We start from the raw sequence: 18,024 nt of genomic DNA on the forward strand, positions 1-18,024 counted from the left end.
ATTGCAAACTGGACATGGCGAAAACACATGGCAGGCTGTAACTTGTGTGTTTTGAATGTGTTTGAAATGAAAATAAATTGAAATAGTGTTCAAATAACTTGTATACACGTTTTATTAATAAATAGCTATAGAAAACCTTTATTCCCTCTGGGATACCCCCCAAAACAGACTGCGACTTATATTACGGTGCGACTTATATTCCAGATTTTACGGTACTTTCTGATTTAACCAGATGAACTGTCAGGGTAAAATAAAGAAAATGATTTTCCAAGTAAACTCTTCTGTTATGTTACAAAAATATGGAAACGGTATAAAAGTCAAAAATCTCTTCTTTGTCTTCCTGATAAAAGTTTCAGATGATTTATCCTACATTTATCAACTGGATGAATTCCTACATAAACTAGTCTAATCAAATGTGAGTTGAGGCAGCTAGCTTAAAACATCATGAACTGAAAACAGGTTGGCTGAGTAATATCACAGAAGCAGGTGAATGTTTGACGCTCAAGATGCACTTGACTACACTTTACTTTGACTTTAACGTGGAAAAAACAATTTCTAAACCATTAAATCAAAGGACTTTAATAAGTAATCTAAACTAAAGCCTACAATATAATCTAAAAGTTTTATGCCAGTGTGATGGGAAACTTACCCAGAATCTCCTCATGGTTGAAGCTCATGATGTGCATGGCCTCCATGGTCTCCTGGAAGTTGTCTTTGTCCTGCTGGCCTGGGATGGAGATGTTACCGTTGGACAGGAAGCGGTAGTTGTTGAATCCTTCCAAAAGCAGATCAGCTGTGGAAAGTCAAATGGAAAAACATTAATAAACATGTCAAGGAAATTATTCTTTATTTCTCATTAGGAAAGACCTCCTGGACTTTTATGCTTAAGCTGCCAAAATGAGCTTTGGTTGAGAGTTATGAAGGACAATGAGAGGTGCCTGAATGGTATAAAAGCTCAGTGTACTTACATTTGAGGTGCTCTCCGGCTCCAGCCAGCAGCTGGTAGAAAATGTGGAAGGTGCGCTCATCTTTGGCTTGACGAATAGCTCTGGATTTCTCCAGTAGGTCTGACACGGGACGGTTAAGGAAAAAAGTTATTCGCTGGATCAGTTTGATGTTGATGTTTAAGTCCTTGTTCATGTGAAACACTTCTGAATGTACATGTCAATGTACTGCATCAATACAAGCAACACATTTCTACGGTATTCTATGTTGAAAATGTCCTACTGGATAAATCTATAATGTGCCTCCAATAAAGCATCTCATTACAAATATCTCACACACAATGATAGTGATAAAAATGTTAGTCTGTTCAGGTCAACTGTTTTAAAAAGAGGATACAGGTTTCTATGTTGGCTCCAACAATGTAACCGGTGACATCAAAGTTGATCCGGATGAATTTCCCCTGCAGAGATAAAGCGATGATAAATAATCAGAGAGTGCATAAGATGAGATAACCACAACAATCACTGATCTAATGACACACACCAGAGCAAAATCAGAAGCATCTGATGAGTCTTATGATGATGGAATATTTTAATAAGTGTCAGCATGAATTCTCCGTAAACATAAACACTGATACAGATCACCTACACAGACTGATGATCACATTTATACAGTACAAAGGAACATTTGTAAAATGTTGACACACAAAACAAGAGAGTGATTCTGATCTAGTTGTCCTCTTGTCCTCCGTCATTATTAAGAAGTCTGGAGTCGCCTCCAGCCTAAAAGGATTCATTACATCAAAGGCTTCAGTAATGAGTAGCAGGCGCCTGTGTCCGGCTTTATGGCCTTTGTAATTGCTTACAGGAAAGTAGGATAATCAAATTATTTATCAGTCTGACCTCAGCCTACTCCCTATCCTTAAAAAAAAAGCTTGTTGAATGTACAAAAAGGTCACCTAAATCTGCTTCAGTTGCCAAATCAAGGAGCTGTGACGTGACAGGGATGTGGAGTAAAGTTAGAGTAGACTTTATTAGATGCATCTTTTTTTTTGTACTTACAAAACGTGATGAGTTGTCGTTTTTCACCGTCTTTGCATTCCCAAAAGATTCAAGGATGGGGTTGGCTTGTAAAAGCTGACGCTCCAATTCACCCTGTAAAAACAAGAGAGATATTACAGAAGTCCTGCGACGACACATGACAGCTAAGACAAGACCAAGACAGGAAACTGATAAGAAAATAACTGTGAATCTCTGATTATCACTGAAAAACAAACAAACATAAACATGCAGACAAAGACAGAAGACATCTGAAGATTTGTTATGTATTTTATACAGACAGATTGTACATTATCCCCGCACAGGTAACTGGAACAAAGGCAGAGAGAAAATGGTGACAGCACACGTGACAGCCACTCCTTAAAGGGGGGTAATTATGCTAATTTCAAGCTTCATATTTCACTCTGTGATACCTGTGGAGTAGCTTAGCATAATTTACAGTTTAAAAAACTCATCATTTTTTTCACACCAGTGCTCTGTGCAGGCCCTCAAATCAGGCCTTTCCCAGCTGTCATTGGGCGAAAGGCGGGGTACACCCTGGACTGGTCGCCAGTCAATCACAGGGCTGACACATAGAGACAGACAACCTTTCGCACCCATCTATGGGCAATTTAGAGTCACCAATGAGCCTTTACTTTCCAGGGTTTGAACCAGTGACCTTCTAGCTGTGATGAAACAGCGCTAACCACTGCACCACCGTGCAGCCCTCCAGTTGATTCCATTTACAGAATTGTATCTTTTGAAGTTTAAACTACAAAGGAAAAAACTGCACCGGGCTGCTCTGGACAACAGTTGTCGGTCATAAATTGAGGGAACATTTGGGGCTTTCTGTTGTAAGAAAAGCAGACAGCCTCTCTATCAGATCAGGAAGAATGTGCTCACAACACACAACAGAAACATTCTAGTTTTTCTTTCTCAGACTGGACACTTTAAGAGGCTGGATAAATAAATAAAGGACTTATAGAGATGTTTGGACAGGTGGCTCACTGCGATTCCATCCGAGCCACATTGTGGGTTTTGTCATGACCAGAGAATCCAAACCGGCTCAGAGAAAAAAAATAAAAAATTCTTCTGCAATTTCACTTTTCTTCTTGTGGCTGCATGTGGAACACTTTCCCATTACGTCAAAAATAGCTGCGCACACTGAAGGTTTCAGGAGGCCATTTTCCACCACTGCGGGATGAGGAATCAGCATTGCACTCAGGATGTGAGACATGTAATAGGATCTTTGGCCCGACAGCGAGATGGGCTGCTTTTAATTGAGTTTTTGAGCAGCTGGAATGAAGCAGCGCTGAAGTGGATCAACCTGGTCCTGTTCCAGCTGTCAGAGCGGCGGAGGAGCCCACAGAGGGCAGAGGATTCAAACCAAAAGCCTTTGTTTCTATATAAACACAGGCCTGTGGTGCAAGCTGCTAGTTAAACTTATGCATTGGCAACCTCTCCTCATCTGTGTGGTCTGCTGTACACACATAAAAACAAAGAGCAGATTACAAACAGCAGCGGGGGGCCAATTTAGCAGCATTACACGTTGACCCACATTCCTGCTGCAAAGTGAGCATATCAGACATCTGACAGCCAACAGAGACGGCTCCTCTGCTCGAGCTGGCCAATTGTTGTGTAGCTGTGATCACATGTTAGCAACATGAGATGCCTAAAATTACAAAGAGACACATAAGAAGTCTCTAAAAATACACCCAGTTATCGTGAGGGGGGAAAAAATACAATCATCTTCTCAATCAAACATGAAAAACTCCTCCACCTTAGAAATGTAGAAAACATTCACAGGAGCTACAAGTTTGCTCTTATCAAGCTGCAGGCTGCTTGGCAGGCCATGGAGGGGTACTTTAGGACAGATTGAGTGGAGTCAAAGAGGATCAAATTGTTCCACTAAATCTTACGAGGCAGAGGCCAGAAGTTGTGGATATGTGTTCACTGCTCAACATCTGCTCCAGGAGCTCACAAGGCCAGACAAATATTACAAGTCGCTCTTTTCACCAGCAAGAAAAAAGGAGAACACTCCTTTGGACATGGCTCAAAGTATCTAAATCTGGATGGGAAGGCGCCAGCATGGAGAACTCATGTGGGCCAACAGAGCTTTTAGGGCTGAATCTAACTCAATATAGGAAAAGGTCAGAAGAGGTTCTGCATCAGCCACTGGGTCACAAGATTAAAAAGAGCGGGCTCGAACCAGTGAACCGATTTAATCACACATGCAGAAAAAGTTCTTACTTAAGTGTTACTAATCTGTACTTAGCTGTATCCTATACTTTCCATGCAGTGAATATGAAGATACAGATGACACCGAAAAATTCCCCCGCGACCGTTTGCTGAGCCAGGAATGATGACAAACAAATAATTGTTTATTGTTTTGAAATATTACATAGTTAAAATTAAAAGGTCTGCAAATTACATATAGAAAAGAGGTGATATCAGGTGAAAGCTTAAGCAAGCAACTGCTGATTTATAATGACATCTAGTGCAAGGGAAAAATAGGAAGTTCAGGAAAAAACAAAGCAGAACCCCTTTTGCCTCATCATAATGCTCGCTGGATGTAAGCGTTGCGTGTCAAAGATGGTTTCATTAAAGAAGAGACACCACTCTGTATCATTTTTGAGGTCTGAGAAAAATAAAGAGATGGCCTTGTGTTTCTGCTGCTTGATGATTTCATCATATTTGCTACAGAGAAGTAGCTAAAGTAGCTGCTAGCTTGGTTGCAATGTTAATAACCTGCTTTGTTTTACAGGCAAATAAAGCCATGGGAAGTCAGCTACACTGCATCCCATGTGGTTGTTGAATGAGGATTAAAATAATGATATGTTTCTATGAGGGAAGATAGCCACACATTGTAAGTAATGTTAATGTTAAATGTCTGAAAGACGCAGTAAGTTATAACTCAGTGAGAAGAGGATCATGCAATGCGAAAGCTGTAGCACATCTGCAGCAGGTGGTTAAAGGTGAATGAAAGCATCTACTGCCCAGCTGCAGGCAAAATTAGAGAGTTCATAGTGAGTTATTTTGGGCGGTTAGGAGTCAGTGCTAGCAGAGTGGGTAAAGCACCCCTTTCATACTGTATTGTAAGTGAGGTGAGATAGGTGAAAAACTACATGCTACTCACATAAAACAGGGCTCCACTCTGTAGGATATGGGGAGATTCAATTGTTATTATGGAAGATAATAAATTACATTAATGCCATGAATACAAATGAAACTGTACTTAAAGCTGAACATCTTAAAATGATGCAGCAGCATCAGAATCCAAAAAGCAGGTGTTATTTAAACTCCTCAGAGATCTCTGTTATTCTTTGTAAACAGATTGTTAATGTACACTGCATCTCAGGCTTATACTGTAAATCAGGACTACCTGCAGGGCTCAAGGTCCTAATAACAAGGACTAAGAACAGTAATATATGTCTTGCTATAACACAAATACAATAATCATTTAACTATTTTTACAGCAGCAGAAAAGTTCTGTACAGCACAGGATGACAGTTAAACACGAGGCTCCCACAACATATAAAAACATCATGCAGGTGACTATATTTCACTGACTTGAATCACAATAATAGCGAGCAGGTTAACAGTACGGCACAGCTGAACACAGTACAAGTCATTCACATGAAACACAATCATCATGCCAGTTTGAAAAATGTACTTACAACTGCATTTTGTGCCTGACAGAGAGAGACAATGTAAAGGCTGAATATGCTGTTTTCAGTGTTAAACCATGTATTTTTTAATCAGTACAGTATGTTATGTGTCAACTGTGACTTGTGGTGTAATTAACTTCATGAACTTTTAGTTGAAGACATTTTGTTTCGGAGGAAAAGATCCGTGTAGCATGCATGTAAAGGTGATGTATAAAAAGCATAAGGACTTGCCTGTAGTTTCACTGGTTTGGGTGATTCTGGCTGTTTGATAAACAAATGCAGATTGTTAGATGGTGCCACAACAAGCCACAACGCCTACTACAGGCATCTGTATCTATATTTATACTTTCATACCCACACTTGTGCTTTTGTATTTATCAGTACAATGAATTTGTCTTAATCTCAGCAAAGTCAAACACAATCCCAACTGCACAGCAGATACTTCTGATGGTTGTTACCCTTATAATTATAATAATACAAACTGGTTACAAGGGGTTGTGAGGGCATACAAAGATATAATAGGGCAAAGTGGTTGTTTTCAGTATTTATACAAATCCAAGAATAATGTTAGTGTTTCAACGCTAATCTAGGAGAGATGGAAAAGGAGAATACTCACTGGAATGTTGTGGTCCTTTCGTCCTTTGTGTGAGGAGGCAACATGTGCCAGGTACTGAATGACCTTTTTCGTGTTTTCCGTCTTCCCAGCTCCTGACTCACCTCTGTGACACAAAAGAAGACAATGCACAGACAGAAGAGTGTGTGGGCAACATTACATTAACCCTTTACATCTATAAAGCCACTATTATTACAACATCTTAAACAGAATCAATTGTCTTAGTGATCAGTAAAGAAACTAAGATAAGCAGATGCTTGTGTGTAAGGTCAGACTTACACAGAGGTCATCTTTTCTGCTACAAATAAATGCACATATATAATCTTAAAAGTGAAAATACTGCAGCAGATCTTATCATGCATCTTTCATTGCAATATCTTTGAGTGTCAGCCCAGTTTAGGCCTGTGGTTCCTGGCGTGTGGGTGTTTGTCCTGCTTTTTCGCTGCTCTGTCATACAGGGGCCGTGACTCAGAAAAACAGGAAAGAAATCTTCTCGAGTCCTCCGAGCCATGTGAAAACTTTTCGGGGAGCAGTTTAGATTTAGAGCATACTTGAGGTTTTACAGTAAGTGCAAATTTGCTTTCACCAAGTATGCACAAAATATTGTTTTGCTTTCAGGTTGATGTGGCTCAGAGTAAGAGTGTGGGAGAGCGGTGTGTAAGTGTTGTAAGTCTCGTTGTCTGCTGTGAACGGAGGGTAATCACGGAGGGATTATGTCAGAGTCTCTGTTGGCCTTGGACGGCTGGATGTTAGAATTCCGGGCTCCTCCATTTCAGACATGTCAAAAAAAAAGGGGGAGTGCTGACCTAATCATGTGTATAGATTCTGTTTGTGTGTCCACATTTAGTGTGTCAAATGTAAATAGTTTGCAGATCTCTGCGCCAAACAAACACTTTGATAAGATAAGATGAACCTGTATTGATCCCACAATGGGGACATGTGCGGTGTTACACAGCAAAGAAACAACAAAGAACACAGGGTGCACAAATTATCAAGCAGTTAAAAAATCTGTTGCATATTTATAATTGTTTGTTTGCAGAATTGTTGCATGTTGTATTTTACATTTAACAGAAAAATTATCGTTTATAGTATAATAAGACATTATCGTTATTGTGGGCCACGTATCGCGTATCCTATCGTATAATGAATCACCTTGAGATAAAAATTGCCAAATGCAGGAAATCGTGGAATTTGGCAAAATCTGGACGCAACTTAGAATTTTTTCCCCTAACATTATTATCGTTTTTTAGAGCACTTAAGTCAAACGCTGCTGTGATTTGGTTCCATTTGCAGGCATGCTGCTTCTGTCCTCTGCACTATGTGTTGGTGTTTCTTCAGGGTGCAGCTCAGCTCCTCTGCCACTCACACCGAACTGCTGATTATCTGTTCAAATGCAATATCACTGATGTAATACAAATAGATGTCAATTCAAATGGTCCAAGTACTCGCTGACTGGTTCTGTATCCCTATGTAATGAACTTCACAATGCATAACAAGCCCTGTAATAACAGTTTTCTTTGTTAACCTAAATATAGTTGTCTAATGTTGGTCAGAACAAAAGAGTATGACACTAAACTATCTGAGAAGTAAGGCATGGATGCATTTTGGATTTAATACCCTAAATGGACATTTGAAACATTTGCTGACAGCATTAGTTCCCTGTTATCTTCTGACTCACATAAGGCAGCAGCGACAGAGGTATTAAAGACTTTGTTTGTGGTGTTGTTGTATTAAAGTGAATTATTCATAAGATGCGGAATACAATGTTGTTTTGAGCCCCTGTGTTTATATAGAAGTGACAAATTAACATGAACACGTCACCCGTGACTATGTGTGTGTAAAACGGCTGCTGCATGGTTTATGTTGCGATACCCTCCCTGGCATTTTCTTTGCCGACATTCCTGTCATCTGTAGACACTTGTCACTGGAAAGACGCCAGAAGGCTGCGTGGCAGAAATGTCAGACATTTCTCAGACACACATTTCTCACTTTTCTGTTGGAGGAGTGACAGCCTGGTCAGTGTCACTGACATGCACCATTTGAAATAACTGTCAAAGCCCCGGGCAGCTGGATCACTTTCACTGCTCCGGACCTGTGTAATTACTGGTAACTGTCTTATTGTCACTTTCAATTTGATTTAATTTAGACACAAAGGAACAAAAGCAGCAGGGAAATATACTGCACCATGTGATGCTATTTCAGAGAATGTAAAGGGAAAGGAGGCAGTTAAATAAGCAATTTAAGAGAGGCATATAAGTCAACACAATAACTTAAATATGCTTGAAATAACAACAGATTCTATGAAGCACAAAGGGGCTTTCTTTAAAAATGTAATGTATAAAATAAAATGCATGGAGTAGGACTGAGCCTGTGTACTCACGTGCAGAGAATGGATTGGTCCTCTCGATCTGTGGGAGACGAGCAGAGGGGGGAAAGAGAAGGAGAAAAATAAGCGGAGCTCAGCAGTCTGTCTTTGATTCAGTCTCTACTGTCCATTCACAAAGTTTGATTGACAACCTCATCACCAAAACACTGAGCGCAAAGTAAAGTCAGCAGATTGTGTATTTAAAGTTCAAAGACAAGCAATATGTGTGTTTGTTGTATGTAGGTGTTTTTTATCAGAAAATAAAATTACTTTTTACACGGTGCATTTCTTGGTTTGCTCGAGCTTCATAGCATTTCATTTCAGGTATTTCCAGGAGGGCAATTTCCAAAATGTCAGAAAAGCGGCACTGTGAAGTCAAATCACTGCACAGGAGAGATAAGGCCACTGTAATGTCAGCTTCATAGAAGAAACACAGGGTGCTGCTGACTGTGAGTATAATGTTGGGACTTGGACTAGGGCCAGAAATCTGACAGATAACTGAATGCTGTGGAAGATTTTTAATTTTATATGACAAGATATTGATAATGTATCAAGAGAAATTACTTACGTTTTATTATTATCATTAAATGTAACCTTTATTTTAACTAGGCAAGCCTCCCTCAGTTAAAAATATTTATTTATTAAAGAGTTTTCATGATGTCGCAAAACCAGGCCGATCTGCTTCATGGCAATTGAGCGTGGCGGCTGGGTGCATGTCAACTGCTTGTCATGGCTAATTAATAAACGTAAATATAATATATACATTCATCACTCACTTCACTTTACTTTACCTAGCTGTTTGCCATATCCAGGGGTAGTTTCGAAGGTTGGTCTTATCAGAAAACAATCTTATTTACATAGCTAGGGTGGGAGAGAGAGCGTTCGCACCAGAGTTACGTCCGTAACCTGTTGTTATTAATTCATGTTTTACTAACATAATGTAGGTTAAGGCCTACGTGAGACTTCAATGACTACGTTATATTTCAAAGGAAATTAAGCAGGAACCGCAATAAGGAGCTTTGTGACTGACTTTATCTACCAAATGTCCTAGAAATGTAAATAATAAAGTAAAAAACTAAACAGCTGCCCTGGAAACACTTTAAAATAAAAGCATTGTGAACAAACGAGGAATGCTAGATCAGGCTTTTACTTTGAAAAATCATACCGGAAGTGTTACTTTCCATATTACTTTCCATGCCTATCACATACTCTATAGGAAGAGATGCTGTCAGAGATCAATCCATTAAAATTTCATATTGAAGGCTAGGGCTATATTTTATTTATTTTTCATCCTTAAATTGACTTGAAATTGTTAAGTTTGCACCAAAGTTCTCAATAAAATAAGAACATACCCGGTCCTTTTTATATTTTTAGAGGAATAATTAGCTCAACATTTTGTCTGTAATTTAATTATCACTTCTTAAAGGATTCATGACTTTTTTTAAGCATCTGACACGTGTTTTTTTTATCGCACACATAAACCCAACAGACAGGACAATGCCATTAGAGACCAAATCAGGATAAGTGGGCATGTTTTCATCTTGCTAGTAACAACTGATGACTTATTCTCATCTTGCACACAGAGAAACAGAACACAACAGGGTGACCAATCAAATGTGACACACCCACGCTGTTATGTTTTCTCTACAGTTTACAGAGACGGATCTTTTTCTACATTTCTATTAATGCAGTGACTTCTTTTCCTTCTTTGCATTTTAAGTCTTGTTAATCTTGTACGGCTTTTGAATCTGAATTAAGGTCATTGACTGTTCACTTTTACGGCCATTAGTGAACAAACTGACCGTAAAAACACATGAACCATTTGAGTCGCATCTGCATCCAGCCTCATTAAACATAATTGGACCAACAATGCCCATTTGTGGTCCCCATATATGAGAAAGTCATGTGTCCTCAAATGTCCCTGAGGACATTCATCTGTTGAGGATAAAGTGGATGCCATTATAATAAAGGATCTCAAAATATGTCAGCTCGATTAGTAGAAGGAAAATGTGCAGTAGTTTGACTGACCATGAGGTCAAACACTTTGCAGCACAATCACTGAAATTGTGTTCCAGTTTGCAGGTCTAAAAATGTTAATGTGTGCTGTGCCGAGGGCAATTAGCACTGTGGTCATGTGGCAATAAAATATGACATCGAAAGTGCCTCCAATGACCTCGCGGGTATTCCAGTTTAGAGTGTCTTGTGAGCTTTGAGTGAGGCGGATCTGAGTCATCCAGCGGCTCCATAAGGGGGATATAATGGTGATGGTGATGTCATGGGAAAACTGTGCTTTGTCTTCCCGTCAATGCCCCCCGCAGGGAGAGGGCCCCCTGTCCAGTCACATGGCTGTCTGAGCACCAAAAGTCCACAGATTAGATAAAAGTCGAAGACTCACTTCTAAAACTTTGGCCCTGACGCTCGCCATGGCGCTGTCAGTGAGAGCTGCAACTATGTAGGATCTATTCAGTTATGTTTAACATCTGATTAAAAAAAGGTTTCATATTAAAAGTGTTGGAAATATAATGATCCTTACCACAACCTTAAACAAATAATATGGATTTATACAAAAATACTATGAAGCAACATTATACTTGTAGGTTGGTTTCAGACCGTCAGAATAATTGTGCATGAAGCAGATTTCATTCTAGCTAACGCAGTTTCCCGTACCTCTCTTTGATGAGTAAGAGCCTGCTCATCAATGGGCCTGATCCCTGAGGTAATCAATTCTGTTTCTGTATTGCACACTCCACATGTTTGCTAATTGAAGGAGTTACCAGTGATTGGTAACTGGCATGCTGCTGCATTAGTAGATTAACTTTGGAAGAGTTATCAGTGACTCAAGGAAAGGCACATCTTGTGACTTTAAATATAGCTGTGTGACTAAATGGTTGCAAGGCAACAAGAGCTCACAAAGACTTGAGTTTTGATCCAAAGTGTTACAACAGGCGGAAAATTCACCACACTGTTAGCATATCATTACTCTGCTCCTGAATCAGTGGGTGCAGCCCACTCTGTGTCAGAATGATGGACCATCAAAGCCTGCTGAAGTGATCTAATAGAGCAGCACAAAAATAAGGCTATAGGCAAAGAAATGAGACAGTAATTCTCTGAAAAACAGCTGGAATTCCTGATGTGTTCCTTTGCTATTTCAGCAACAAGCTAATGTGATATAATTCAAAATCACAGTCGTAGAGGCGGTCGGAAGAGAGCTGGGAGAGGAAGCAGATGAAGAGAAGCAGAGCACACTGGCAGAATGCTAACAGCGCAATCCTTGACTGTACTAATAGAGTTTAGCAGGGTTAGTCTGATGGCTCCCTAATGACAATTTATTTTGTATTCAAACTTCCAGGTTATTTTAAATCATGTAGAAACACCAGCCTGCAGATGAAGAACCCCCCCAGCAGGTCCCAAAATCTACTATTATCAATTATCACGCTCCAGTTAAACTGCTCACATCTCATGTTGGCACTCATGGCCATAACATGCAATGAAGTCTAAATAAATATTAAGTAAATTGTTTAATCACAAGCTAAAAGGGTGATAGGAACCACAGATCTAAGCTGTGCTGGTAAACTTTTAACTCAGTTTGTACATGCTGAGACCCAGCTGGACTGATCAGCCGGAGGTGAAGATTTCCTGTATGAAGTGCTGACTGCTGGGTAAAAAGATGGAGGGTTATCTGACCCGAGAACACAGCTGGACGGCTCATCAGGGACAACCTGTGTTTCCTGGCTGGACCAGAAACTTCCTGCAGTTAAGCACCATAACAAGGGGAATTGGCCTCACACTCATGCATGCACACGCACGCACGCACACACTGAAGCTGCTCCTTAAGGATCTCCTGAGCTATCACGTCAACTTCTGCTCAGTGCATGACAGCACACATGCAAACACAACCCCCCACCCCTTAAGCCCCCTCCTCCTTCTCATCCCTCTTTGCATTCACACCCCTATCTGAGTCAGACACAAACACAGCGCTCACAAAGCTCGGGTCTCCTTTATCGCACTGACTGCAGACACAGCGGAAAGATATGATCCAGTCACTGGGAGGCAGCTCACTTCCATTCAACAACTGGCCAGCGCTGCTGCAGCCTTAACAACATCTCCAGACTGTAAGCTGTGATTACTGTTAGAGGACTCTGTGTGAGTGTGCACAACTGCCCTAACAGGGGCTGTTATTTCTGAAACATTACTTGATGGTCGTAAGGGCTGTTTTGTGGGATTCGCATGATTGGTGATGCTCTCGCCATCTTTACATGGCTCCATTATGTCGGGATGGCAGTGAAGAGAAAGAAGTCTGAATATAGTATTAAATATTTGATCCAGACATTTTTATGGGCAAAAAAAACGTGTCTGTCATTGGTCTTCCAAACGGCTGACAGTAAAAGATTTGAGGATGTCTCGAGCCTTTGACATAAACACAGCAGCTCCGCATGTGTTTTTTCTCCCAGTAAGGAGAGAGGACAAGGGGATTGGAGGGGGGGGCTGATCTCAGCCTCACGACACTGAGCTCATTGTGAGGCTGTGGCACGCTGGGCCTGGGCCAGTGTCTGCCACTGATGGCTAATGCCGGTGTTTAGGAGTGCAAACACTCACCTCAGGAACCACTGCTGCACGCTGATCTAGCCGCTGCCTGAGTATCATGGCGGGACAAAAACCTCCACAAAACCACAGCGATGTAAACAATAGAACATGTCCTATGAATGTGGAGGGTTCTAAAAATCATGAGCACAATTATGCTGTTTCATTATCAGGAGGAAATAGAGCTGTATCTTATCCTCTCTGTGATGAACAAATGAACTATAATGTTGCTCAGGTACACACAGCATGATCAACCATCACCAAAGACATCAACTAGCAGTTATAAAAGATAATTGAGTAAATGGGCATCCACAGGAAATACTTGGGTATTTTTACTAACTTATAACTGCTAATTTAGGAGGGGTGGGAATCGCAGGGTAACTCACAATACAATACACGATACGTGGCCCACGATACTGATAATATCACGATACATGGATTCTCCGATCCCTGATATATTGCAAGACAATCATATCACACTCACTCAGTCATGAAGTAGTGTTGCGATGAGTCAAAATTGCAGAGCGCAAAATATTTGTAAACTGAAATATCGATACTTGGCGGCAGCCTATAGTGATACTTGTTTTGCATGAGTCAGGATGACGATATATTGTCATATCTATATATAGTACCACCTAATATTAACGATAAACTATGTGCACTGTGTGATGTCACAAAGGAATGAGGGCGAATAAGAGAGTTAAAAGTAACAGTAACCCTTTGCCCACCCTGAATAGGTGCAACTAAACCATTAGACAGGTGAGAGCAAGCACAGTTGGCACGCGCCCACGCGGTCCTGAGGAGAGGGCTAATCAGGCAACATAATTGAAAACACCTGTGAGGCCACTCTTCTTCAGTGTTGCGTCCTCCAGACAAATTCCACTTCTACTGTCAAGATTTTAATCCTGCAAATCAGCCATACATGCCACTATGACGCAACCTGGTTTTAAGGTTATAATGACCAACATCAGAGACACTTCCAAACCTGTATAATGACCATTCAAAGACGACCACATATATTTGATTTTCCAACTAAAATAAAGTAGCGGTTAAGTATCCCGTGTGGCAATTATGGGATTTGCTTCTGAGCACATTTGGATGGAGCAAAAGTGTTGGCATGAAACTGAACTATAATAACAGAAGAGAAATGTTAAGCGTTGCTGATGTTAAAGAATTCTTGGTGTCTTTCGTGTCCTTTTTGGCACAGAGAAGCTTCCAATAACTCAGAGGGGGCTTGCGATTGCTTATTAGTTTTACACCTCAGAGCAGTTAAACTTTAACAGGGTGCCAAAGGCGCTTTACTGTCTATTAAAAAGGAGGCTTGGGGGGGCAGGAACTCAGGACTGATCTTTCTGCACCTTCCAAACACAAGAAAACTATTTACAATGGATCAAAAGGGATTGGACACAGTCGCAGAGGAATCTGTCATTTAGATCTTAAAAGTTGAAGCAGTCAGTCGTTTTACCCATCCATTTTAGGGCACAAATGGGGCTGATTGTTCAGCCAAAGACCTACAAATGGAAACAAACTCGGTGGAGATCCAGGGTATTTTGTTTCCTACGTGGAGCATTTCAGAGAAGGAAAGTCTGTCATGAAATCGAATAGACAGATTAACTGTGTTTGACCAACACTGACAACAGGATTTAGATTTTTATTCCGGGTATCCATGCCATGAAGCTAACAAACTTGTCAAGAAAATCGTTAAGGAAATCAGATTATTTTAATACAGCAGGTGAAAAATAAATCAGAGGTGACAGGGAGTGTGGCAAGCCAACGGAAAACCATTGAGCACCAAAGGGAAAAAAGAACATAGTGAAGTTGATATATTTAAGAGAGAAGAGAGTAACAAGAAAGACAGCAGAGACATAAATCTTCTCTCGCTCATATTATTGTATAAATAAATGCTTGTCTGATACTTCCATCTTCTTTCCAGTTTCTGATGCAAAGAAAACAGCCACTAAGGGAAAGTTAAGACGTATCTGCGACTTTACGAGCGAGACTCATACAATACAAAGTCCACCAGACATCATTTCATGCAGGGTGACAACAACGAGACGGTATTTACTCTGTAGATCAACATCTGAGCATTTCAAAGGGGGACAATAAGCAACTTTAGTGGACTCCAGCAATCACAACAACTTAGAATTTTGTGGGGCGTCTTTATCAGATGAAAAGCTTAATTCTAACAAACAGAAGGGACATGCTAACTGGATGTTCAGCACACTTATCATCCTTGCACACTATCAAAACAGGCTTTCTATCTTTGGTCATGGCTAACAGATGTGTGTACCTCCATTTTGGATCCATTAAAGGTCAAACAGATGTCACAGGACAGATGTTAAATTTTATTGGAATGTGCTTGGAGTATGTAAATGTAAGTAAATCGAGCTAATGTAAGTAAAACGGTCGGTCGGTCAGTTTACAGTGCTCTGGTGTGCCTAGGAGAAGGTTCAAGCCGGGGTTCAAAAGGGCATCAGAGCCATTACTGTTTGTTATAGACCTCATTGGTGCCAGGTGGGCCACAGTTGCTGAGCCTGTAGCAGTGCCATATTAAACATTCCTGAACTCATTTGCTAACATTATAACACCCCTGACAGAACAGATTACCCTGTACAATAAACAGAAAATTTGAATTGTTCAAACAGGTCACTTAATCTTTCATCAATATGCTGCTGACATGAGAGATGGGCTGCTTTGTTCATTGTTGAAATGGACCTGGACAGTGCTTTGGGATAACCTCACTATGAAGAGATGGATCGAGCTGGACTTGACCTAACACCCTGATTAAACACCAGGGAGAGGCTCAAGAAGGGGGGTCTTTCCAGTGGAACAAAGACCCCCTGTTTCATAACTTTACCTAGGGACACTTTCGAGCTGTTGATGCACGTCCACTGTTGGAATCCATTGCAATGTGGTCATGACCGGTCCTTTAACAGATGTTTTTATTCAAGCAAGCGTCAGCACTTCCTTACAACACATTTCCAGATCTGATAAAATTAGCTTCTCGTACGTCAGTGAGTTCACATTGGCTAGGCAGCAAGGGCAATTATGTAAAATATCTGGAGCGGTAATCAATGACAGATGTGCAAAGAGCTGTAGAGGGTCTGCTCACACACCCCGTCTTTGTTGGGTAACACCTCATTTAACCTCCCATCTGAGCAGTGACTGGCTTCACAGCAAGGCGGAGGTAATTAACAGATCCCTGCGAGGTTTGGACGCCCTTCAGCCGTAAATATGATTCGCCTACGTGTTCAGCTCCAAAGGTCATAAATCAGAGGCAACAAATTATCTGCCTCAAGTGTACTTTGTTGTTCATATGGCAACTGACATCGCAGAGTCTAAACATGAGGTGTCAAAAGTCTGATATTAATGACTGAGATTTAATGAAACCATGTGAGATAACAGGATTGGGATGGCCAATATGTAGACCTGTAACGAGAAACATCCTGTCTATTTAGGGCGCTTTTCGCGCTGACTGTGCCCACAACCTCAGTTTCAGAGCACGTCTTACCAGCGCTTACTGTTGCTAGCTTACAAAAGTTGTCTGGCGGCACTGTTGGTAGTGACCGTTAAGTCTGTTTTAAATTAATCTGTTTATATTCAATTTATTCATGGAAATTTTACAAAGAAAATGTAAAACAATGGAAAGGAATCATGTCCTGTCATTAACAGCAGCCCTACACCTGGAAATTATACCTTTGAAAAAATTAAAGGATTAGCTTCTCCTCCGCCATTGTTGTTTACAAAGTTTATATCAGAGGTCCCACCGCTTCCTGATTTTGATTGGTTGGTGAGGGAGAAGTGGCATTGATGAGCACAGCAGTGTTTCGCGGCGTTTCTACAGCGTAAACGCTGAACTATATTGTTTTTGTATAGAAAATAAACACCGCCCTTAGAGGACACAGGCCCTTAATGTTTATCGGGACATGGGTTGCAACACTACAAAAATTCTGCTTTATAAATGTGAGTTAAAAATGGTTGTTGAAATTTTAAGAGAGCGGTGAGACTTCAGCAAATAGCTTTGTCCAAAGAAAACCCAAAGATAAGGAACTTACATAGAAAACAGAAATAAGACTGAATGTTTGGCATGTTGTCTTGGTCGAGGACTTGAATTACCCATCGATTTAATCATGAGTTGCTTATCAGCTAATAGATTAAACAATAAATAGTAGTGGTACTATACAGCACGATTGTAGGAAACTCTAGGGCATATGCTTAAGGTCAATAATGATTCATATTTGCACAATCTTTCCATCAAAATGATTGATTATCTTGATTTGTCTGGTATCTATTTTGCTGAATGAGCCAAAAAAATTCCTGTACGCTTATTTTATCTATGAACTGTAAATCGATTTATATAATTACAGCCACACGAAACCACCACCCTGATAAACAAATGCATCTATATCGCCAGCTCCTATCAGTATCATCTTAGCACGGTGATTATATCAGCCATTGTGTTTGTCTTTTAGTGACTTCATTGCCCACTTAAAGAAGAAGAGAAAAACCCACATTGATAATCTTTACGGCTGGAAATTCACTTTTATTAACCAGGTTGTTGAAATGCTCAGGGCCACAGCTGAACAGCAGCTGGCCTCCACTAATCTCCAACCTACAAACCTCCTTTTCAACCACAACACTCTTAATTCTTATACGACCACGGCTGGAAATGGGTTGGAGTAGCAGTGCATTAAAAATTGGAGGCCAGGCTGCTGTAGTCTGAGATATACAGTGAATACACGCAGCACTCTGAACAGCTCGGGGGCAGAGGTCATTGCTTCAACATATATAATAAACGCAGACATATGTTGGATT

The 18,024-nt window shown here is 40.5% G+C and overlaps 1 protein-coding gene across 1 annotated transcript in view; it reads right to left on the bottom strand.

Annotated features, from left to right (window-relative positions):
• The window catches only part of myh10 (myosin, heavy chain 10, non-muscle), a 53,356-nt gene that overhangs the window by 24,337 nt on the left and 10,995 nt on the right, over window positions 1-18,024 (bottom strand). Inside the window, exons 4-12 of the mRNA XM_069665571.1 lie at window positions 8,644-8,671; window positions 6,267-6,369; window positions 5,882-5,911; window positions 5,660-5,674; window positions 5,119-5,136; window positions 2,007-2,099; window positions 1,342-1,405; window positions 969-1,067; window positions 650-793 (exon numbers count right to left, since the gene is read on the bottom strand). Of these exons, the coding sequence (XP_069521672.1) occupies window positions 650-793; window positions 969-1,067; window positions 1,342-1,405; window positions 2,007-2,099; window positions 5,119-5,136; window positions 5,660-5,674; window positions 5,882-5,911; window positions 6,267-6,369; window positions 8,644-8,671 (594 nt within the window). The remainder of the gene's footprint in view (window positions 1-649; window positions 794-968; window positions 1,068-1,341; window positions 1,406-2,006; window positions 2,100-5,118; window positions 5,137-5,659; window positions 5,675-5,881; window positions 5,912-6,266; window positions 6,370-8,643; window positions 8,672-18,024) is intronic.

This window comes from Semicossyphus pulcher, unplaced genomic scaffold (genome assembly GCF_022749685.1).
Source record: "Semicossyphus pulcher isolate SPU_LCO1_2020_fin unplaced genomic scaffold, fSemPul1.0.p SCAF_17, whole genome shotgun sequence".
Classification (NCBI taxonomy): Eukaryota; Metazoa; Chordata; class Actinopteri; order Labriformes; family Labridae; genus Semicossyphus; species Semicossyphus pulcher.